At 44.6% G+C, this 24,930-nt stretch overlaps 1 protein-coding gene across 2 annotated transcripts in view; it reads right to left on the reverse strand.

Moving 5' to 3' along the window:
- The window catches only part of PARD3B (par-3 family cell polarity regulator beta), a 624,466-nt gene that overhangs the window by 399,608 nt on the left and 199,928 nt on the right, over positions 1–24,930 (reverse strand). For both annotated transcript variants that reach the window (XM_083626664.1, XM_083626663.1), the window contains exons 9-10: positions 23,700–23,839; positions 19,965–20,093 (exon numbers count right to left, since the gene is read on the reverse strand). In XM_083626664.1, the coding sequence (XP_083482790.1) occupies positions 19,965–20,093; positions 23,700–23,839 (269 nt within the window). The remainder of the gene's footprint in view (positions 1–19,964; positions 20,094–23,699; positions 23,840–24,930) is intronic.

Consider the following 24,930-nt stretch of genomic DNA (forward strand, 5'->3'; position numbering starts at 1 on the left):
CTTGAAGAGGTGCAGTTCCGTGCTTCGCAAGACGAAAAATTCGCAAGACGTAAAAACTCGCAGAATGAATTAATTTCGTCTTGCGAGACACCACTGTAAAGGTAAAGGACCCCTGGACGGTTAAGTCCAGTCAAAATTGACTGTGGGGTGCAGCTCTCATCTAGCTTCAAACCAAGGGAGCTGGCGTTTGTCTGCAGACAGATTTCCAGGTCATGTGACCAGCATGACTAAACTGCTTCTGGTGCAATGGGACACCAAGACGAGTGCCAGAGCGCACAGAAACACTGTTTACCTTCCTGCCACAGCAGTACCTACTTGTCTACTCGCGCTGGTATGCTTTTGAACTGCTAGGTGGGCAGGAGCTGGGACAGAGCAACGGGAGCTCAACCCGTCATGGGGATTCAAATCGCTGACCTTCTGATCGGCAAACCCAAGAGGCTCAGTGGTTTAGACCACAGCGCCACTCGCGTCCCTGATGTGTTAGTATTATGTAGAACCGAACATGCACTTGAACAGCTGTGTTACCATAAGGCAGGTTGAACTTTGAAAACCTCTGGCACTGATGTGCAGATTCAAACTGCCAATCTTACGATCATCAAGCCCAAGATGCTCGGTGGTTTAGACCACAGTACCATGTCCAAGCACCCTTGGAATCTTTAGATCCTGGCCAGAAGATAATAACATAGATTTATCTATCTAGTGGAATTTTAAATATTCCCTCCCCCGCCCCCAACAGTTTCGAGGCAATGTTCAAAATTAATACGATAATAAAAGCACAACGTGATAAAATAAATGCAGCTGAAAACACACATGAGCTAAACAGATCAGATATTGAAACAGCACCAGATAAGGCTGGGATACATGGAGAAGTGTGAAGGAGTTGTAAGGGATCATACTGTGAAAAGCTGTCCATTTTTTTCTTTTCTTGTCAATTCAACAAAAAGCAGAGCTGCAGTGGGAAGGCCATCATGGACCCGAGGTAATTCAACTCTATATACACACACCTATTTCAAGAAACATTGAAGCTGTTCTGATCTCCCTGTCTCCACAGTGGTGGCTGCAGAGTCCCTTGGGACTGGTCGGGCAGAAGGCAGGGAGACCAAGAGCAGTTGGAGCCAACTACCGTATTTATCGCCCCATAGGACGCACTTTTTCCCCTCCAAAAATGAAGGGGAAATCTGGGTGCGTCCTATGGGGCGAATGCAGGCTTCAGGAAAACATCCGCAGCCCAGGCAGCCCTGCGGGAGGTCCCGCAGGGATGTCTAGGCTGCAGATAGCAGCCTGATGCCCAGAGTGCCCCGCACGCCAGACAGACATCCGCAGCGTGGGGAGCCCTGCGGGAGTTCCCGCAGGGCTCCCTATGCTGCGGATAGCAGCCTGCCACCCGGTGCAAGGGGCGCCCTGAAGCAGAGCGCCCCTCGCGCAGTTCAGACATCCGCAGCGTGTTGGAGCCCTACGGGAGTTCCCCACAGGGCTCCCCACGCTGCGAATAGCAGCCTGCCGCCCGGCACGCGGGGTGCCCTGAAGCAGAGTGCCCCGCACGCCAGACAGACATCGGCCAGCCCCACAAGCTGGGGGGACAGCAAGAGGGCGCAGCACCGCCATCCCGCTGTTCCTCGACCTGGTTCGGTTTCCCCGACCTGGTTTTGGGGGGGAAATAAAGGGAAAAAATTTTTCCTTTATTTCCCCCCCAAAAAACTAGGTGCATCCTATGGGGCGGAGTGTCCTATGGGATGAAAAATATGGTAACTCACTTTGTTCCATGTGGAGTTGTACAAGGCCAACACTGAGCCGAAGGAAGAGGAAACTGTCAGACAGGGTGACCCACTGCACTGGCTGTAAATAAGAAAGTAAGCGGGCTTGGCTACAGGGAGACTGAGGTTGGTGGGGGCCTAATGGACCATTGTGCAACTGGAGACAAGCAACGCAAGCAAAGCAACAGAGCAGGGCAGTGACTTCAGCACTACGGACAGCTCCCAGTGACTACAATGTCCAAGAAATGCTGGAGTGAAACTGATGAGCCTGGGTGTGCAAGTCCAAGCCTTCTAGGCTCCACCCCCTTGCTGGAAAAATGTAGATTCTTAAAGGGGCAATAACAGATATTTTGCTCAGACTACAGTGGTAGCTCGCCAAAGAATTGATGCTTTTGAATTATGGTGCTGGAGGAGACTCTTGAGAGTCCCATGGACTGCAAGAAGATCAAACCTATCCATTCTTACGGAAATCAGCCCTGGGTGCTCACTGGAAGGACAGAGCCTGAAGCTGAGGCTCCAAATACTTTGGCCACCTCATGAGAAGAGAAGACTCCCTGGAAAAACCCTGATGTTGGGAAAGATGGAGGGCACAAGGAGAAGGGGACGACAGAGGACGAGATGGTTGGACAGTGTTCTCGAAGCTACAAACATGAGTTTGACCAAACTGCGGGAGGAAGTGGAAGACAGGAGTGCCTGGCATGCTCTGGTCCATGGGGTGAAGAAAAGTCGGACACGACTAAACGACTAAACAACAACAATGGTAGCTCGGTCTACAAACAGTCCTATTAACGAACTATTCAGGCAACGAAAAACCAGACGTAGGTGTTCCAGCTAGTGAACTTCGCCTCGGAAGATGTACGGAAGCCGAACGGTGGAAGGGCAGCAGCGGTCGGAGGCCTCAGTAGGGAAAGCACACCTCTGTTTAAGAATGTTTTGGTTTAAGAATGGACTTCCGGAACGAATTAAGTTCATAGAGGTACCACTGTATTATGTATTTTCAGTTTTCCCATGACAAGAATATGAATAAAATGCTGTGTTATACGGATTTGGGAAAATAGGTTTTATTGAATGATTAAGCTATAGCACCACTATGGCAGGGAGCCTACTGACCTCAAAGTCCATCTCTCCCATTAACATATAAGCAATACAATAGAAGCTTCTTGGGAAACTTTTGCACATAGCTGTACCCATCTGTCGAAGCACCACACGTACATCTTTGTACAGACAAGTGCACCTGTGTGTTTACTTGCTTTTTTGCCAAGTTATTTTATTGTACCAAATTGCTAACTTTACTTCCCACTTCCAATGGAGCAACAGAATTAATTGGAGCACAGCAATTATCTCAATTTATATAACGTGCTTGTGTAACAACAAATATTCTGCACACCTGTTCATATCCATCACCGGAATGTTCTCCATTTCCATCTGCAACAATTTTATTATGGGTATTTTAATAAATACTTAGTCTGAACACGCCAAACCTTTGATCACAATAAATCTCAGTGTAGCAGAATCTAAAAAGCAACAATACAGGAGAGTAGTGTTCTTTTTAAAAAATAATAATAAGGACAATTTAGAGGATTTTGGGAACAAACTGTTCTAATTCTAACTGTTCTCCTAAATAAATACAGAGCTAAGTGACTGGATTACCAAAATAAACATAGCGCCAAAAACAACATGACACACAAATTTAGGTGCTCAAGTGTTTCATGTTTTTCCTAAGATTTATTAGTTTATTAAAAGGGAGTGAGTGCATGCATTAGTTCTTTGCACCAATCTGTTGGGTTATCGTCGGACTGTGTGGGCATGCTATCAGTACCAAAATAGAGTTGTTAAAATGTGTTGAAGCGAGACGACAGATATAAATATACTAAATCATTTTCAAGTATTAGGTTTCCTTCAGCTCTCCTCTTACATCCAGTTTGGAATCCATAATATTTCGCAGCTATTTACCTCACTGGAGCTCTCTGGAAAGCAAATAAGTGGTTTGCACAAAGCTCTGAAATTTAGGGTGGGCACGTTCACAATGCCAAAAGAAGACTGCAACGCCAAATAAAAGAAGGGGGCCACATTTGCATAACATTTGCATGTACTAATTTATATGTATAGGTGCATTATTTGGAAATAATGACTATAATTTAAATAGAACTACAATACACCTCACCACAATGAAGGCTGTGACTCGGTGACCTACGCTTATGCTTGGTCTGCGCTCCAAAGTCCCTGCTCTCTTTTCAAACTGAACAGCCCTTAAAGGTCTGCCTCTGTAAAGTATAATGCATGGGTAGGCAAACTAAGGCCCGGGGGCCGGATCTGGCCCAATTGCCTTCTCAATCCGGCCCGCGGATGGTCCAGGAATCAGTGTGTTTTTACATGAGTAGAATGAGTCCTTTTATTTAAAATGCATCTCTGGGTTATTTGTGGGGCATAGGAATTCATTTTTTTTTCCTCTTCAAAATATAGTCCAGCCCCCCCACAAGGTCTGAGAGACAGTGGACCAGCCCCCTGCTGAAAAAGTTTGCTGACCCCGGTATAATGAATGACAATCCTATTTAACTATCGTATCTGAAGAAGTGTGCATGCACATGAAAGCTCATACCAATAACAAACTTAGTTGGTCTCTAAGGCGCTACTGGAAGGAATTTTTAAATTGTGTTTCAATCCTATCTAAATTACTGTAAGTTAAAAAATAATAATTGTACACCAGCTAGTTTAGGAACAATCCATTCTGATCTCATTCTCCTCACATCAGGTTTTCTTATCCGTGGAACATAACACACTCATACATTCTTAGCAGTGAGATTAGTTTCATTACCTTCACAGTAATGAAAAAACAGGCTTGATCTGCTTTAACTTCAGGAATAGAAAGCCATTAGTAAAATTTCAACAATGAAGCAGCTGCTTATGGATGCAGCATCTCATTGCAGAGGCTGTGTTTGCTGTGGCCATTAGGTGACAAGAGAAACACCCTCTGCTGGGAGGGCGTTTCACAGGGCAGGCGCCACTACCGAGAAGACCCTCTGCCTGGTTCCCTGTAACTTCACTTCTTGCAGTGAGGGAACCGCCAGAAGGCCCTTGGCGCTGGACCTCAGTGTCTGGGTTAAACGATGGGAGTGGAGATGCTCCTTCAGGTATACTGGACCGAGGCCGTTTAGGGCTTTAAAGGTCAGCACCAACACTTTGAATTGTGCTCCGAAATGTACTGAGAGCCAATGAAGATCTTTCAGGACCGGTGTTATATGGTAGTTCCCTGCCACTGGCCCAGGTGCTATCTATTTGCTGAATTACTGCAGTGTGCTTTCAAACACGAATCTAGCTTTTAATTCCAAGCTTCTGCAGGAATATCAAGTGATATTTTAACAGACTCCTGGGAGGAGATTACTGCAGGGCATGCTTGAATTGCACACAATGCAGGAGTACTTACAGTAAAGCCCATATTAGTTACTGGTACAAATACAGGACTCGAGAAGAAGGTCCTGCCTTCAGTATTACATTTCCCACCCCAGCTGTTCTCCTCCAGTCCAGCCCTTACTCTCCCAGTACACTTCCTTCTCCATTTACCGTATTTTATTTCCTTCCAGCTACGCTTCAGAAGTCTACCTCTGCACTTGGGGATGGCAGCTTGTAGCTAGCTAGCTATGTCACAATGGAAGCAAAAAACCAAACAAAGACCGAAGTTGACAAAGAAAACACTAGTTTAACACAACATGGCATGATACAGGGAAACTAAAATGTCATATGCAGAAGAAAGTACATTTCTCTTATTTAAAAAGCAGCAATGCAATCGACCGTATTTTTCCGTGTATAAGATGACAGTTTTTGCTAAAAAAAAATAGGCGAAAATTGGGTGTCGTCTTATACATGGATAGTGAACGCAGAGGGGGGACGTGTGATGAATGGCAGCAGCAAGCAGGAGATTGGCAGCGGTGACTGCATAGGTGATTGGTGGCTGCGGCAAGGCCTGCTGGCGATTGGCTGCGACTGCGGCAATTGGGCAGGCGATTGGCGGCTGTGGCAAGGCGGCCAAGGCGACTGGCGGCTGCGGTAAGTGGGCAGGTGGGCTTTCAGTGGCAGTGAACGGGCAGAAAATTGGCTGCGGCTAGGTGTGCGATCGGCAGTGGCTGTGCAAAGCGATCAGAAGTGGAGGGTAGGTGGGTGAGAGATTGGCAGAAGTGCCCTCCAGCCCCCCCCCAAAAATCTAAACAACTTAATTTCTTAATTTTTGGTTTTGAAAAATAGGGGTTGTCTTATACATGTGGGCATTTTATACACAGAAAAATACAGTAATCAGGTATGCTAGGAAACACCATGAATGTCCACTAATAGCCTACATGTAGCAATTCAATTATGAGGGTCTTCACTAACCAGACATCTCATTAAGAAACGTCTTGAGGCAGGAAAATTTGCAAGCACGTCTCCAATATCTGTTTTCAAGGATACATATATTCTCAATCAGTTTTATGACAGCTGGCATAACTTGGCAACTCTAGAATCTTAAACAACTAAAAATAGTAATTTTGCTAAATTTAAACACTTGCTGCAGTCAAATGTTTTTCTCCTACATATCACAGACGACTGAAAATTCATGGGCTATATCAACTCTAGTAACTGGACATGAATGCGGCGCTGAATCCATACCCTTAAAATAGAGCTGGATTTGACACATGTCAGTAAAACAAAGTGCCAACACGATTTTTTTCCCGTTCTTCCTTTGGCAGCAATCCCTCAAAGTGTCAATAATTTACCCAAACAGTAAAAGAATTTAAGAACTCCTGATGCCAACGCTGATTTTACTCATTCGTCTTATTAAAGAGATTTTAAAGAAAATAAACACATTCAAAAGCATTGCAAGTTTTAAAAACTGGAGGATAGAGGAGAACAAAAAACTAATAAGCCAGCTACTACTACTACTGATCTACAATTCCTTCCCCCTCTTACTAGTGCTTCAGAGAAGGTAAAGGTAAAAGACTCCTGGACACAAGTCCAGTCAAAGGTGACTATGGGGTTGTGGCGCTCATCTCGCTTTCAGGCCGAGGGAGCCGGCATTTGTCCACAGACAGCTTTCCGGGTCATGTGGCCAGCAGGACTAAACCGCTTCTGGTGCAACGGGACACTGTGATGGAAGCCAGAGCACATGGAAACTCCATTTACCTTCCCGCTGCAGCGGTACCTATTTATCTACTTGCACTGGTGTGCTTTCAAACTGCTAGGTTGGCAGAGCAACGGGACAGAGCAATGGGAGCTCACCCCATCGCGGGGATTTGAACTGCCGATCTTCTGTTCGGCCAGCCCAAGAGGTGCAGTCGTTTAGACCACAGCGGAACCCGCGTCCCTGCTGCTTTAGAGAAATACTACTGCCGTCTTTGTATTTCCGACGAGAGGCCCTTCTTTTTTCCATTATGTCCCAGCATATTCCTCCCTGTAACCTGTCATCTTTTGAACAGCAGTGTGATTAATCATCATCCAAACCTTGGCTCTGTGTATCTTGCAAGGCAAAGGCTGTAGCTCCGTGGAAGAGGGTCTGCCTCGCAAGCAGAAGGTTCAAAGTTCAACCCCCAGCCTCTTCAGGCAGGGTTGGGGAGCAACTCCTGCCTGAAATCTTGGAAAGCTGCTGTCATTCAGTGTAGACAATACTGAGGTGGACGGACCAATGGTCTCACTCAATATGAGATAGCTTCCTACGTTCCTATGAATGTTCACACGTTCCTTTACGGACACTGGCTGTTCATAGCAAAGTTACTCTACTGGGTTCTTTTGCCTCCATTTGTCTCTGAAGAAGGTACAGTTGAAGAACGAAGCTCTGCCTAACCAGGATTTTCTAGTCATTTCTTTTCAATTCTTGTTTGATTTGGGTTACAAAGGTCTGGAAAATTTCACAAAGATGGTCACAAACTAACTATGTGGTTCTCAAAGCTACTAACATTTGTTCATTTGAGTGCTAGATGGGTTCAACGAAGAGGACTTTATTACCAGTGTTAGACTTGATTTAAGTAACTAGATCATTCCATTCCATCCTTCCCTTTCCTCCTCTCTCAATCCAATTCCTCTTCCCCTCCCTATCTGCCTCCCTCCTCTTTTAACCAATCCCTAATAGATGAAAACAAAATGTTCTTTGGAGCATCAATTCATTTTACTCATCCTCAGTCCCCCCCCTTGTGAGGCACCTATAGCATGGTGTACCAACACAGAATATACCCATACTTATTTTTTTTTAATAAATGTTTATTAAAATTTTCCATCTTAACAAAAAAAAATAAGAAAAGAAAAAAAATTAAAAAAACACATAAAGTTTACAATCCTTATTTTCAATGACATATTTCCCTGACTTCCCCACACCTCCCCTTCTTATATTCCAATTCAAATTGTTAGTTCAACAAGTTCTTATCCCCAATTTTTAACCTTTTTATATTTAGTTCATTTTAAAGAAAAAACCAATTTTAACTTATAAACATCCATATTTGTACATCAGTGCTCATTCTTAAAACCTTTTTCTAAAGTCGACCCAAATTCCCTTCCACGAATTCCCCTATTTTCTTACTAATAACAAAACAAAATAAAAAAACAGATTATAATTATACACCCTTTGGATTCCCAAACCCCACCACCCCCTTTCCCGGTTTTGATCCCCAACAGATGTCCATCAGTCTTAATCTACTGTCAGCCTGGAGACCTCACGTCCGAGGCTCTTAATTCTCTCTCAATTCCTCTCTGCCGGTTTTTTTGATAGTCTTTAGTATTAAACACCAGATCTCGGAGAAGCTCTGTCCCCATAAGGTCCATGTTTCTTCCAGCCAGATCTCCATACTTAAAAGTGGAGCCCAAATCTTGTTTCTTACTCCTTTTAAGTCCAATTGTCCCAAAAGCTCCAACTTCCACCTTAATCAAATTTGTAATCCATAGGTCTTCAGATCTCCACATAAGGAGATCTCTCCATTCTTCAATCTCCAATTCAAACCAGATTTTCATCATCCAGTACTTATTTTCCTTTGTAACCATCATGTCAGGCCTCTGGCTCGATTTCTTATTTTCCTTTGTAACCATCATGTCAGGCCTCTGGCTCGATTTCTTATTTTCCTTTGTAACCACCATGTCAGGCCTCTGGCTCTCCTTTGTCATCTGCAAAATTACAGCTCCTCCTTCCTTTTCTTCAGAAACAACATATGTCTCCTTCTCCACACTCTCAAAACTCTCAAGTTTCTCTTTTTGTCCAGCTGCATGGGCTTCCTGAGTCAAATCCTTATCAAATTCAATGATATTATTTACTGTTAAGTTCAAAGTTGCAACATTTGTAGCCAAAACATCCATTTGGCCTTGTAGCTTTCCCAAGAGAACAAAAGCTCTGTCCAATCCAGCTTGAATTTTCCCTCCTCCAGCCATTCTTGTAATGTCCCAAATCCCCCTCTAGAGGGATTTTGGTAACTTAGTATTCTTTCCAGTTCAAATCCAAAAATCAAGTTAGTTTGTATCAGTTCTTCCTTGTTTTCAACAAAATATAACCAAATTGCAACAAATATATCCAGCAGAGACAGCAGAAACAAAGTTCTCTTTTTCCTTCTTGACAGCTAATTTTGACAGCTGTCAAACTCTTCTATATCTCCTCAACAGGCTCTCTCACGGATCACTCCCGGGTCCGGGGGGGGGGGGGTGACACTTCAGCTCTCAAAATTAGCTCTTATCCTCCAATAAAGTTATTTATGCTTATACTGCCAAATCGTGAAATTAATATCTTTTACCCAATGAAGAAAAAGAAATTTTCTCGACCTTAGTTAACTAGTCCTTGCTTTAAATTATTTACAAGACGGGGAGGTGGACTTCCTGTTTGCACCTTCCCCGATCGTGCCAAATTCAACAAAAAAATTTCCTTTACAAGTCCAATTTCCGTACTACTCACGGGTTGTTACTTTTAGAATCCAATTGTTCACAAGAAGATGTCAGTGCTCTCCGACCATGGCATGCGGCTTCACTCCGCAGGAGGAGCAGTCGACTCTCAGCACCGCGCCGCTCACCCCGTCCCCCGTTCTGAAGCCTTTAAAAAGGCTCCTTCGCAGGTCGGGGGGCGCAAATGGTGCCCGCCGAGTCACCAGGTTCACAGGCTTCAGCGCCTGTGATTTCTGAGGGTCCCCGCGTCGCCGCAGTGGCCAGACCCAGCTCCTGCGAAGCCGATTCCCTCCGGAGCTCGGAGGGAATCCGCCATTAGCCGATCGCGCTAACCCGGAAGTTCCTACCCATACTTATTTTAACACAGATGTGTATGCAGTGACAATAACATGCTCCAAACACTGCCAAATTGTACTGAAATTACAATCCTACATTTTTGAGGGGCAAGGGGGGGGGAGGAGATAAGATAAAACTATTCACATGCTCAAAAGTAGAAGCTAGTTTTAACAGATGCCATCCATGTATGTCTAATGCCAGTAAAATGTGCTTTTGGCCTTTCCTACTGCCTAAATTAAAATCTCCTTTATTAAACAAACAAACAAACAAAACTAAGATTGTTCCTCATCCCATAAATTCTTCTTTGTCCGGCCAACGTTAATATATGCTCTCTCTTGTCTCAATCGTCTCTCTCTCCTGAGACTCCTTTTCAATTAAACCCTGTTATTTAATCTAAGAATGCTGGCACTCACTGACCACTGCACTTTCTATCTGTGGATTTATGATAATCTAATGCACATCTCCCTTGGCAGAAAGCCTGTCTTAGCTTCTCCTATTGTTCCGTGGCCAAAAAAGAACCTTAAACAAAAAAAAAAACAAACCAACACACAAAAAAACTTTAGCTCTCACTGAAGCTAGGAAGGAAACAGCATTTATTTAACATAGCAAGAGACCTTTCACTAACTGTCAGATGTCCTTGACCAGCACACACCATCAGGGCCTCTCCAGTGTGTGCTGGCTGCCCCCTTGCCTGGCTGCTCAGTACTGATAAGAGGAACATATTCCCCAGAGTGCCATTCAGATCTGAGAGCAAGAGGAAATGGACTTAGAAGGGATCATTTTCAAAGGCTTATGAATTTGCATTCTCCACAGTGTTCTTTTCAGGAAAGAATCATGCAAGATTAAAGAGCAATCTCTCGGTGCCACATAACCATTAGCCCACAGAAAATACTTGAAAATAAGATGTTTCGCAGTTTGTATTTATTCCTTATAATTCCCCCAGTAAGATTTCTTTTAAAAACAGCGAAACTCCAAACGCCACCAACCAGCCACAAACTCACTGTTTGGACGATACCACAAAATGTTGCGCTGACATGTGACAAGGAAATCTTACTAAAGCAATGCTAAAGGTAAAGGTAAAGGGACCCCTGACCATTAGGTCCAGTCGTGGCCGATTCTGGGGTTGCGGCGCCCATCTTGCTTTATTGGCCGAGGGAGCCGGTGTACAGCTTCCGGGTCATGTGGCCAGCATGACTAAGCCACTTCTGGAGAACCACAGCAGCGCACGGAAACACCGTTTACCTTCCCGCTGGAGCAGTACCTATTTATCTACTTGAACTTTGATGTTCTTTCAAACTTCTAGGTTGGCAGGAGCAGGGACCGAGCAAAGGGAGCTCACCCTGTCACGGGGATTCGAACCGCCAACCTTCTGATGGCAAGTCCTAGGCTCTGTGGTTTAACCCAGAGCGCCACCCGCGTCCCTAAAGCAATGCTAGCCTTGAGTTAATGTTGACGTTCAGCTCAGAAATAATTGCGTTACCAAATGGTAGCACTCTTTCCCACATATTTATATGTCTGGGATTTAATGCAGGCTTGGAAACAAGTTTCGTAACATCTTGTCTCAAGCTACAGGTTACACCCTCTCTTCAAGCTCATTTTACCTTAACAGCAAACCAAAAAAAGACAGGATGCGTTGAGAGATGCTTGCTTGCCAAAAGGCCACCCACCCAGCAGCTTTGCAGCTGAACAAGAGGCCTTCACTGGGGTCTCCAACATTGAAGGCTAACACCATGCACTGGGTCGGACAATCAGCTTAAGCCAGAGTGTTTCAGCTTAATTAAATTGGGCTGTGTCTAGCCAGCCTTTTATGCTACATCAAGCAGTTGAGTTGCTCCCTGTGTCAAGGACTCCCAATATTTACATAACTGTGAGCTGTTTACTTTACATAAAACCAGCATGTTTTAAAGTGAGCACATGCTTAGAAGCATCTAATTTACAAGGAAACATGTGCATTCCAGATGTCGGCTTCCCTGGACTTTCTGCAGATGTACACTTGTCCAGGAGTTGAGATCTCTAAAACAGAAAACTCGAGAGACAACACATAACGTACTTGTACGCATAAACATATAGAACACCTGAATATAACGTGCTATACGCATCCTTCTTTTGTTAAAATATGCATCATCGGTTCACAACCTGATTGTGTTACAGCACTGCAAAAACTTTCTACGGTTAAAGTTACAACTATATAATCTCTTTATCCCCAGCCAGGGAAGCTGATGATGTTGTGAAGTGGTGTCCGGGGCCAGCTAACAGGCTGGATGAGGGCTAATAAACTGAAATTTAAATCCAGTGAAGGAAGAGATTCTTCTGGCCAGGAGACAGATAAGAGTTTGGGATACGAAACGCTTTCCCTTGCATTGGATGGGGTAGCACTCCCTTTGAAGAATCAGTTTTCACAGTTGGGGAGTGCTTTCAGACTCAGTCTTATATCTGGTTTCTCAGTTGGCAGCTATAACCAGGAGTTTTGGCCGGTACATGGCCAATGCCAATACCTGATGAGGTTAGACTTGGCCAGGGCCACACATGCCTTAGCTACATCTAGACTGCATGACTACAGTGAGCCCTACAGAAGCTACCTTCCTGAGAAGCTGTAGTTGGTCCAGAATGCAGCAGCGAAAATGCTGATTAGCGCTCGCTTACAGAATCTTATGACACCGCTGCTGCAAGGACTTCATTGGTTTCCAGCTTGTTTCCAGGCAAAATTCAAAGTGTTGGCGATGACCTTTAAAGCCTGAAATGTCCTAGGCACAGGATATCTTAGAACGGCCTCCTTCCAGGTCTGCTTGCCTACACCAGAGGAAGCACCAGGCAGACCCTTCTCTATGTTCAGTCTATGGTAGAGGCTTAGCTTATGGGTTTAGACAAATAACTTCCTTTATGGCTGTACCCAAATTGTGAAACCTTTTGTCCACAGGTGCTCAGTTGCACCCCTCCCCCTGCCTTTTAGGGTATTTATTTGCCTGGCAAAAACCTTTTTATTTAGGTAAGCATTTGTCTTATTGGGTAGATAAGTTTTTTTTTTTTAATCCAACGCTTTATTTTTAATTTGGTGCACTTGGAACTGTGCAATATGTTTATTTCTTTTTTTAAAAGAAAACAACACAATATGACAAAAAGAAATAAACGTATTGTATTTTATGTTTGATTTTAATTGTTAGATGCCCTGAATACTGCCTATGTACCAGAAGCCCAGGTTATATAGGGTTTTGTTTTTTTTTATTAAGATTTTGCATCGGGTTTAAGGTACATAAAAGTAAAACAGAACAATAACAACCACCACCAAAACAATCACATGCGGGACAATCAAATTTAAACCAATGACAAGTAGATTTCATATCTATGCCAAATATAGTCCATAATGTTCCGTGAGTTGTGGGAGGGTTAAGAATGCTCTCAGACTTAGTTATATACCATATGGCATAAAATTTATCTGCTTCCGGATGATTTATTAGGGCTCAAAGAAAAGATTATAATGTTAGGAGCTCTGTGAAGATATCATGGAGAGGATGGTTAGATTCTGAGGAGGACTGGGAGGTCAGGGAGCTGGAACTGGACAACACTGGGGAGGGTCCTAGTAGGGTGGGAGAGGGGAAATCACGACCCCAGGAAGTGTATGAGCCTGGAGAGGAGGCAGAGCAGGTTGGCAGAGCAATGTTCTGCCCCTGTGACACTCGACACCCCTGGTCAGATACCTCCTGCTGTGGAGCCACTCTGGTGCCTCCTTCTGTAAACCTCCTTATTCAAGGGAGGCAACTAAGAGTGAATAGGTTGCTGAGCCAATTCTGACACTGCCTCAGCTGCTAAGGACACAGAGATGCCTCGTGAACAGGCTCAACCCATCGAAGGAGCGTCGGGCCCCAGGACTCCAACTGTATTTCCCATGCAAAGAGCTGCACCTGCTCCACTCTTCAAAAGGAAAGTGCAGAGGGAGTGTTGTTTGTTGGATCAATGCTTAGCTTGCGTTTAGCCATGGATCTATACCTCTCATGGACATTCCTGCCCCTTATAATCTGCACCATGCCTACGTACCAATCTGATTTAGGCATTAAAGGCTTCGGCAGAAACTGGGTGGGGAATTTGAGCTTTATGTCTGCTGGTGAGGGCCATGCCATATAAAACAATAAAGGGAGAGGGGAATCATCATATTCCTTCCAGTGACACTTAGAACAAAAAGGGATAATTGAAAGCCATCCTAAATGTAAGGAGGAAGAGATGTACAAACACGTGTGTAAGAGAGCGAGTGTAAAAGTATAGGTATAAGGGTAAAGGGACCCCTGACCATTAGGTCCAGTCGTGGCCGACTCTGGGGTTGCGGCGCTCATCTTGCTTTATTGGCCGAGGGAGCCGGCGTACAGCTTCCGGGTCATGTGGCCAGCATGACTAAGCCGCTTCTGGCGAACCAGAGCAGCACACGGAAACGCCGTTTACCTTCCCGCCGGAGCGTTACCTATTTATCTACTTGCACTTTGACGTGCTTTCGAACTGCTAGGTTGGCAGGAGCAGGGACCGAGCAACGGGAGCTCACCCCGTCGCAGGGATTCAAACCGCCAACCTTAGGATCAGCAAGTCCTAGGCTCTGTGGTTTAACCCACAGCGCCACCCGCGTCCCTAAAAGTATAGGTATATATACTGTCATTTCCTAACAAGGGGCAAATCTACCTTTCTAAACTTTTTATTATTTGTCATGTTTGGCTAAGGACCAGTCTTCTGCCTTTCTGTGCACGCACATGCAAGCGTTTCCATGCGTCCATCTCCAGGTCTCTGGACTCTCATTAAAATAACAAAAAACATCTTTCGTAGTTATTTTGCACAGGGAGCCCGCACAGCTGCAGCGCAGCACGGGTTAAACAGCAACTGCTTCCAATTAAAGTGGCTTGCTTACTTTGCCAGCATGAAGAAAAATGATCCTTAAGTTAGTTTAGAAAAGTGTGGGCTCATGATCAATCCTTTTGGGGAATGGCGGATGAGAAGAGGTGGCAACAGGCACGGCCAAACCTTTGAATGTTTTCGGAATCAGGTGGAACAGTAGCGCGACTCCGAGAATTCTGTTTACTTTTAAAGCAGTCAGAAAATACAAACCAGATCACTATCAGACAGTTCCCCCACCCCACCCCGCTCCTAATCTTTAAACAGTCTTCAGAGAAGTCAGCAGAGTATTTACTACATAGCTTAAAACCCAAATGTATCTTATAAAATATACTAATCACAAGGCAGCCTGGAGAGTCTGGTAATTAAGCAAATCAAGATAATCCCCCAGTGTTTTGCAACCAGCTCCTTACCCCAGCTGCTACACTGTCAACAGCTGGCATGAATTACTAGTAACATTTGGCTAACTGGATAATAAAGAGGACAGACTGTGTTGGTCCCAACTATACTTTGCTGATCTGCTTCACAAAAGAATCTTCTTAAGATTCTCTTATTCCCTTCTGAAGCAATGACAACCCCTCAAAGAGCAGGCTGGGTTTCACTTCGCTCGCAATGTGAAAACAACGTTAATTAAACAGCTCTTTGATGTTAGTTTACAGAGCTGCACTTAACTAAGCCCCAATATCCTGTAATCCAATCAACAGCCATTATATCTTATACCTTGCCAGGAGCAAGAAGAGTCATAAAACCATATGGCAAATTCAGGCTGCTTTCAGAAAACCCCCGTCCGAGACTAGAATTGGTATCAGCCTTATGCACACATACTTAAGAACTGTGGGTCACCCAAATTGTTTCAGGGTCAGCGGGAGATGAATTGCTACAGGTGTTTGGCAGATGCCCAGGAAAACTGCAAATGATGACCTTGTGATTACAATATTTCATATAGTACTCTTAAACAGAAGGCTGACACAAGAATGGAACTCTGGACTGGTGGTTGTTGTTTTCTTCCTGTGGTTCCTGCAACACATTCTCTGGAGCTACATTAACTACAAAAAGTTGGGACTGCCGTGCTGCAGCCATATGGATGCAGTCTAATAAGGGAAACCTCCGCCCAAGGGGCCCAAACTGCTGGTTTTCCCTAAATTGGGGCCAAGGGAGTTTTTGTCCACCCTTGTTTTCCCATTGCATGCTACACATGAAATTCTAGGACTCACCATGACTACAAGAGACTGCATTGGGGAAAACTTGCACAGTCGCTCCTACACAGATCCTGGTGTCACTCACTGCGGGGCCTGCAGCACGTCTGTGCTGGTCCCATGGGTTACCCGAGAGGCGAGGTCCAAGTCCGGTCCGTGGTCAAAGATGCAAAATGGAGGCAGTCCGTAGTAGCTGAAGCTGGGTGCAGGGCAGGGAGTTGAGTGAAGTCAGGAACAGGCATGCAAGCAGGGAGCCAGGGCGGGTCAAGAGCTCAGGCAGGAAAGCAGGACAGGGTTCGGGCAGGAACTAGCAACCAACAATGTTGCTCCCGCAACTTGGGACTGGGGCTGGCCGGCTTTTATCTGCCCCGAGGCATAGGGCGGCCCGATCCTCTGGTGACTCGCCTCTCCTGGCCTGGAGGCGAGTTCTCCTCCTACGGGAACCTCCGCAGCTCAGGAGAGGCTGGAGGGTTACCGGACCCAGATGCAACCTCAGCTTCCTCTGACGGGGCTGAGAGTGGAACACCTGCAGGCAATGGGTCCTCCATCACCTCCGGAGCCAGAGCAGACTCAGCTGGTGCCTGCACCTGAGGATCCAGCACAGGTGAGGACCCTTTAGGCTCAAGCCCCAGCCCCGGCTCAGCTGGTTCTGGAGGCGGGGAATCCTGTGCAGGCTGGAATCCCTCAGGTTCAGCATCCGAGTCCGAATCCCAGGCCATCACAGCGCCCAAGCCATGAGTCTCTCCTGGGAGTGACATGGTGGCTTGGGCGCCCACAGGCTCCATGCTGCCCCAACAGTCTGCCCGCCGCCTCCCCCTCAGATGTAGGGCGGCTGAGTGGGGGGAGGTAGGCAGACTCCTCGGAGGCACCACGGATCGTCCTGCCCCAGCTCGCCACACCCTATGGGGGGCTGGCTGTGCCCCTCGGAGCAGGGCACGAGCGCCACCCCAGGCGCCCGATCAGCTTGCTCCACCGCTGTCCACCATAACTATACACCAGACCAAATTGTACTCCAGGAGACAGAAAGTTACTCAACAGAACCCACAAGTGACCTCCTATAAACTAGGACTTGTCATTTGCTTCTTTTGTAAAGGTTTATATTAGGCCCGGGATAGCCAAGGGAAATAATAATGCAATATTTAAGGAAGAAAACCAAGAGTAGCATTGTCAACATTATGATTTTTTCCAGAGGGGAGAAGCTTTAGACAAACTCATTTCAGATGGCACAAGTTTGAAAACACACTCTCAAAATCAAGCAAGCCATTGTTTCTGCCAGTCGACTACTGAACACACAGTGTCATGTAGTTGTGGTGTGACCTACCGAAACAGTATGCATTAAAATTCCTATATTATCCTTGCTATGAGGCCTACCCACCTGTGCATCCTTCCCTTTCTCAAGGGAAGCTGTTGAATGGGAAAATTGACAATATGGGACATTATAAATGATGCTAAAAGCCCTGCAATAGCATTCGAGCAAGCAAACGACAAACAAAAGCTTCACTACCAAAACCCACACAGCTCGGCACACTTACTGCCTGTAGCCTTATCTAGACACAAGTGTTCAGGAAGCAGCGGCAGAAGCTGTGAAAAGATAAGGGGGTCACTTCTCAACAATTCGTCCTACGTTAGGGCTTTCCTGTATGCCGGCCAACCAACTGACCAGCCGACCAGCCAACGGTGTGTTCTCATTTCCAAAACAGCCAGCCAACAACGATAAGAGTGCTAAAAGTAAACAAAAGGGGGTAATGTGGGGAAACAGAGACTAAGGGTGGTCATTTCTGCATTGCGTGAAGCTAGAAGGTGCAACACCGAGTTAAAATAAAGTTCTTGATGAAATGAAAAGTAAGTTCGTGGAGCCAGAAAACAAAAGCAGTTTTTCTTTTCTTCCAAGAGGAGAAAATTAGACAAAGGCAGGAAGTTCTGTCCTTCCTTTATCCTACTGAATTTTGAGTTAAAAAATAGCAAAGTAGACACATCCATCAAGATAACAGGGAGGGGACCAGAGAGGTTACGTTTGTTTCTGTGACAACAGATATATATTCCAGAAAAGTACCTTCTATATATTGAAAACCCCTCTTTATGCATTTCTTTGGTAGAAAGAAGATATTTTAAAATTAAACAATCCTCTAATTTTGTAGTATCATTCAGCAATATATTGTTGACAAATTGGTGAATAGGAAACTATTAAATATTTAAGACACTTTTAAAAATCACTTTAAAATGTCTAGAGGCCAAAATACTACTCCAAGATCCTACAAACCTCCTCACCACAATGACCAATGGGAGCATGACATAGGTTACGAAATAAGCCCTACCCAATGGTCTAAGCTGTGGTCTAAACCACCTTTTAAATCCATCTCAGCTGAAACAAGGAAACTCACTTTGAAACTTATTTATAGATGGTACCTAACACCATGAAAGCTGGTGTTGATACACCCAGGAACCTCACCTAAATGGAGAGGCCGCACCTCTACAGGCACATACCTCCACATGTGGTGGGAATGCCCCCAAATCCACCCCTTTTAGACATCAGTCCTACAAAATAACAAAACATATACAGCACAATACAATGATCTATTCCCCCCAACAGCATAAAAATCAATATGACTAATATGACACACACCCCTCACACAAACAAACTAACCATACTGCAACTAACCAAAAATAACCAACCAAGCTCTGGACCCTCGTATCTCTCACAATGCCAACAAAAATAAATATACAGTCGTACCTTGGTTATCAAATGGCTTAGTTGACGAACAAATCGGCTCCCGAATGCGGCAAACCCAGAAGTAAGTGTTCCGGTTTGCGAATGTTTTTCAGAAACCAAATTTCCGTCGCGACTTCCGCTTGACTGCAGGAAGCTCCTGCAACCAATTAGACGCCGTGCTTTGGTTCTCGAACAGTTTTGGGAGTCGAACAGACTCCGGGAATGGATTAAGTTTGAGAACCAAGGTACCACTGTATGTATGTAAATAAATAAATAAATAAATAAAGGGCATACACAAATGACTCATGTAAAAACCCCACACAAACACTATCCAATAGAACAAAAGATCATTATCCCCCCCCAGTCTGACTCTGGGTTTCCCCAGAGGAAAGGGGTGGGACAAATGGAGGTGTGGCGAAGCCTGAAGTTAGGCCCATTAATTCCAATGGGTCTACTCTGAGCAAAACTTTGTTGAATACTACCCAGTATGTTGCAGTGGCCAGAATATGGCATTAGGACAGGGGGAAACCCAGCTTCAAATCTCTTGTCAACTAGGCTGAACTCAGAGCTGTCACTATCAAAGATGTCAACCTAACTTTGCTGGGTTTGCACTCTCTTGTCCTTGAAGGAAGGGTCAGATAAATGAAATAAATTGTCTGGACTCATCTAATTGAGGAGATTTATATTACTAAAGTACACTGCCGTGTATTTTGTCATCACCACGGACGACAGAGAAACTTGCTATTAACCATCATCATTAGAATGGTAATTTCACAAGGCATAAATGTCCAGCTTTGAAATTGTGCTTCAGATTAATTTCTTTTTTCTTTATGAAGGATAATATAGTTTTAGTCATTCTCTGGGAGACAGCTAATGATTTCCGCCCACCTGCACAATGAAAATCCACTTGTGTAATGGTTTCCTCTTCCCCCCACTCCCTGCACACACAAAATCTGCTCCCCATCAATATCCCACTAGATTTCACCCTCTGATTATAGATACAGCTTAATTCATGCATGTATCTTGTTGGTTGTGCTGAATGTACCTCTTCTATTATAAAGACAAAATGTAGTAAGTTAAAATCTAACTGTTACGGGCCTTGTGGCATCAAGCTGCTGATGTCGTAAGAAACACTGACTTCTCAAATTACGATTTCCCATGCCAGCCGTCTGATTAACCGAAATATTTCTCCTGCGGACTCTGCTATGCAAAGACTATTACCAGTTCTCTGGGCAGAAAACTTTCCTCCTGGCGCGCAATGGTGAGGGAGACGATCTCTCCTTGCTTTGTGCTCCTCAACATACTGACAAGCTCCTCCTGTGTTCTGCCAGTGATGTCTCTACCATTCACCTAAAAGATGCAGACAAACACGGGGGGGGGGGGAGAGGAATTAACCAGAAGGTTTTGAAATATATCCTACTGAAACTTTTATGAGTGCAGTCTGCCCTATTAACAGTGTTGGATGCAAGTGTTACACCCTCACTGGCTGTTGAATTAATGGATGTATGGATCTAGCTCAGAACAGCACAGAATATTTTCTTTCGCCTTGCATCACTGTGTGTGCATTGCAGAATTCAGTGCACCACTGAGTCTTCTGTCACAAAAGACTAGGGCCCTGCGGGACTTGACATCTTTCCACAGGGCCTGCAAGACAGAGCTGTTCCACCAGGCCTTTGGCCAAGGCACAGCCTGACTCCCTCCTTCGGCAATCTTCACGGAGCTCTGGCCCAATGGTTGCCTTTGGTTCGAGCTGAATTAATTTTATAATGAATGATTTTAGAGTGTTGTGTTGTGTTGTACTGTTGTACTGTTTTATTGTTGTTAGCCGCCCTGAGCCCGGCTTCGGTTGGGGAGGGTGGGATATAAATAAAATTTATTATTATTATTCACTGGATCAGAACCTGGTTTGTTGATAAATTAACATGTGCCATTAAGGTAAGACAGGGAATATGCAGGAAATGATTTTTGAGGTGATATGGAAAGTGTTTGTAGAATTTGTACTGTTAACACAGAAAGGGGTCAAACCATCGCAAGAGGTGTTGAAATTTTGGGATGCTGGGTAGTTATAATGGAATGGTCTCAGTGGTGGGGTGCACATTTTTGTTTTTATTTATTTATGATTATTACTTATCAAAATCTTTTTTTTTTGAGAAATATTTATTAAGATTTTGCAAAAACAAATATACAAAAACACATAATAAAAGAAACAAAAAATAAGAATAAACACACAGAAAAAATAAGAAAAATTAAAAAACAATTCTTTTTCATAACTTAAAACTCATTTGCTTGTTTCTTTGACTTCCTCACACCTCCCCTTCTTGTATTCCCATTTAAATAATCAAATCAGCAAATCCTTACCCTCTTTCATTATCTTATCTCTATAACTTAACATTTTATAACTCAGTATTTTCATCCATTATCAATTCATTTTTGATTACTTTGTCAAAATCAATCAATCAATAAAAAGAATGTATAAAATGTAAATAAGAGAATGAGGGGGGGGAGGGAAAAAGGGAAAAAAGAACTTGGGTTGTGTGTGTGTGATACACTTGGAAAAGGTCTTACTAAACTCAGGTGGTCATGATGAAGTAACATCAAGTACAGGTGTCCCGCTACTTCTGCGGGGTTTATATTCCAGGCCCTCGCATGCATAAGTGAAATTGTGCAATGTGGGAGACCCTCTAAACTCCGTTTAGACACCTTCTCTACTGCTCTCTCTTCAACCCATACCAAAAATTATGTATCCTAAATATTTCAAAGCTTTGGGGCAGGCACTGTTGCTGCCCTATTCTGCGGATGAGCTCTTAGGTAGGAAGACAGAGCAGTGTAAACAAAGCCTGCGCTCGCACTGGTGTCCTCTTAGCCTCTGGGGAGAGTCTCCTCGTGAGTCGTGAGGACTCTCCAGCTCTCTCTCGCCCAGCGGCAGAGAAAGCCGATCGGGCATCTGGAGCAGGGCCAGCTGGGGCAGGACGCACCGCAGGGCCTCTGAGGAGTTTGCCTGCCTCCCCCCACTCAGCTGCCCTACAGCTGTGGGGGAAGTGGCGGGCGGACCGTTAGGGCAATGTGGAGTCTGCGGACGCCCAACCAACCACGTCTTTTCCAGGAGGGATGCATGGCTTGGGTGTGCTACAGGCCCCACAGTGAGTGCCGCCCAGGATTTTGTCACGCCCCCAGGGCGGACTGCCCCCACTGCACCCCCTTTCTCCGCCCTTGCTCCCGCCATTTCCAGGTTTTAATAATAATAATAATTTATTATTTATACCCCACCCATCTGGCTGAGTTTCCCCATCCACTCTGGGCAGCTCCCAATCAAATGTTAAAAGCAGTACAGCATTAAGTATTAAAAGCTCCCCTAAACAGGGCTACCTTCAGATGTCTTTTAAAGATAGGATAGCTGCTTATTTCCTTCACATCTGAAGGGAGGGCGTTCCACAGGGCGGGCGCCACTACCAAGAAGGCCCTGTGCCTGGTTCCCTGTAACCTAATTTCTCACAATGAGAGAACCACCAGAAGGCCCTCGGCACTGGATCTCAGCGTCCGGGCTGAACGATGGGGGTGGAGACGCTCCTTCAGGTATATGAATTGTTGAATTATTTAACTACACGTATATGTGGTCACATGCGAGTCGATTGTGCCTAAGTGGGGAGGACACTTGTGTACCTTATGTGTGCAGTCTTGGTTGGTTGCTTACACACACATGTACACAAGGGGGCCTTCTGACCAAAATGCAATTGTCCCAAGTTAGAAGGTACAACAGGGAACAACAGTTCCCTACCACATAACAAGGGGAACGCGTAACAACTCCCCAGGGTTTTGCAAACTGTCTGGCAATTCTCACCAGTGTAGCTTAGACCAGGGTCAGCAAACTTTTTCAGCAGGGGGCCGATCTACTGTCCCTCAGACCTTGTGGGGGGCTGGACTATATTTTTTGGGGGTGGAAATGAACAAATTCCTATGCCCCACAAATAAACCAGAGATGCATTTTAAATAAAAGGACACATTCTACTCATGTAAAAACGCTGATTCCCCGACCGTCCGCAGGCCGGATTTAGAAGGTGATTGGGCCTGATCTGGCCCCCGAGTCTTAGTTTGCCTACCCATGGCTTAGACTGAACAGGATTGTTTGCTGAAGTATCTCGACATCTTTCTTGTAGCTGCTATGAAAATGGCAATGTTAAGGTCAAGGTCTTAGGGCTGGCGCTCTAATTTGCAAGCACTTTGTAGAGAAAGGTATTAAAACATGGAGTGAGAGCAGGTTTTACTGGCTTCTGGGAGAAAAGGGCCCCTACATTTTATGCAGTAACTGTCTGGAAGATTTAAAGTGAAGAAATAAAACCAGTAAAGAGCACTTCCAATACAGTCACATAATTCAGGTTTGTGAAATTGGTAGCCACACAGCTAATTTCATGTACCCAAAGAGACTTTTGTGTTACTTGAACAGCAACTCAGCCCTGATTCCAAGCTGTATGGAAACCTAAATCTCACTAGTCCTCAGGCATCATATTCCATAACCCTCAAAATAATAATAATAATAATAATAATAATAATAATAATAACAACAACAATAATATTTTCTTATATACCCTCCCCTCCCCAGCCAAGGCCAGGCTCAGGGCAGCTAACAAGCAAGAATTAATTCTTAATTCTTCTAAATTAAGAATTAGAAGCGAATGTATCAACTGGTGTGCTTTGAGTAAACGAGAAAGTTCCCTTTCACCACATGTTCTGTTAGTCAACATTAAGAAGTGCCCTAAAATGCACACATCTGGTACCCTATTATCTACGCAGAGTTTACCCATTGAAATTAATGGACCTAAGCTCATCGCGTCCATTTACTTCAATGGATCTACTCCAAGTATTAATATCGATTGATTTTTTAAAGAAATGATCCACTGCACTTAAACCCACTAAAAAATAACTTTTTTGTGGTGAGCTGCAAATGAACATTTTCCAAACCTCCAGTATTCTGTCTCCCGACTGCAAGCGGCCATCTTTAACTGCTGCACCACGAGGTAAAATGCTTTTCACAAATATAGGACCCGGACCATGAACTGAGGAGTCTCTGGTAACCACAGTGAAACCAAGTCCTTCAGGGCCTAAAGTGCAGACACACAGAAAAATATTTGAATCTCACACTACTTTTGCAGCACCTTAATCAAGTATGAGCACAAATACAGTAGTACCTTGGTTCTCAAACACCTTGGTATTCAAACAAGTTGGAACCCAAACACTGCAAACCTGGAAGAAAGTGTTCCAGTTTGTGAACTTTTTTCGGAAGCTGGACATGCTCTGTTTTGGGTGTTACACTTCCATTTTGAATGCCACAATTCTGTTTTGAGTGTTACACTGAGGTCTGTCTCTGCTATTTATCTTGTGTTTTTGTTTTTGTGGCTTTTTTGAACTGTTTTTGAACTGGAACCCAGTTCAGCTACTGATTGATTGATTGATTGATTGATTGTGTGACTGCAGTACATTGTTTATTGCTTTCGTTTTATGGATCAACGGTCTCGTTTGATAGTAAAATTCATTTGAAATTTCTGTTTCAGGGGTTGTTTTTAAAAGTTTGGAATGGATTAATCCCTTTTGCATTGCTTTCTATGGGAAAGCACGCCTTGGTTTTGGAATGCTTTGGTTTTGGAACGCACTTCCGGAACAGATTACCGTATTTTCTGCTCTATTAGACGCACCAGACCATAAGACGCAACTAGTTTTTATGGGAGGAGAAAAAGAAATAAGAGAGCAACACAAAGCCTCCTGAGCTAAGAGGCAGCGCTCCTCGCTCTTCACACAGGAGGCTTTGTGGGGCTATCCCTGAACCCAGGAGAGCAAGCAGGATCAGTGCGCACCGATCCCTCTTGCCCTCCTGTCTTCAGCGAAAACAAGCCTACTGGCTTTCCCCCCACCTCCCGGCAAGAGCCGCGCACTCTTTAAAGGGAGCACAGCTCTTGGGGGCTTTTCTGAGAGGTGGGGTGTTAAGTCGTGGGTGAACATAACAGACGACACAGCGATTCTTCAAACAGCTCTTGTTTATGCACAGGCCAGGACAGAACTGAACTGAAGGGCTCAGTCAGCCTGCTTATATAGAGCTCCAGTACCACGTTACTGTAACAACTTTCTAAAACTATCCAATCACTGAACGCCACTTTCGATCCTTCATTTGCATAACTATCTACAGTATCCCCCTGCT

Source organism: Podarcis filfolensis, assembly GCF_964270895.1.
Source record: "Podarcis filfolensis genome assembly, chromosome: 1".
Classification (NCBI taxonomy): Eukaryota; Metazoa; Chordata; class Lepidosauria; order Squamata; family Lacertidae; genus Podarcis; species Podarcis filfolensis.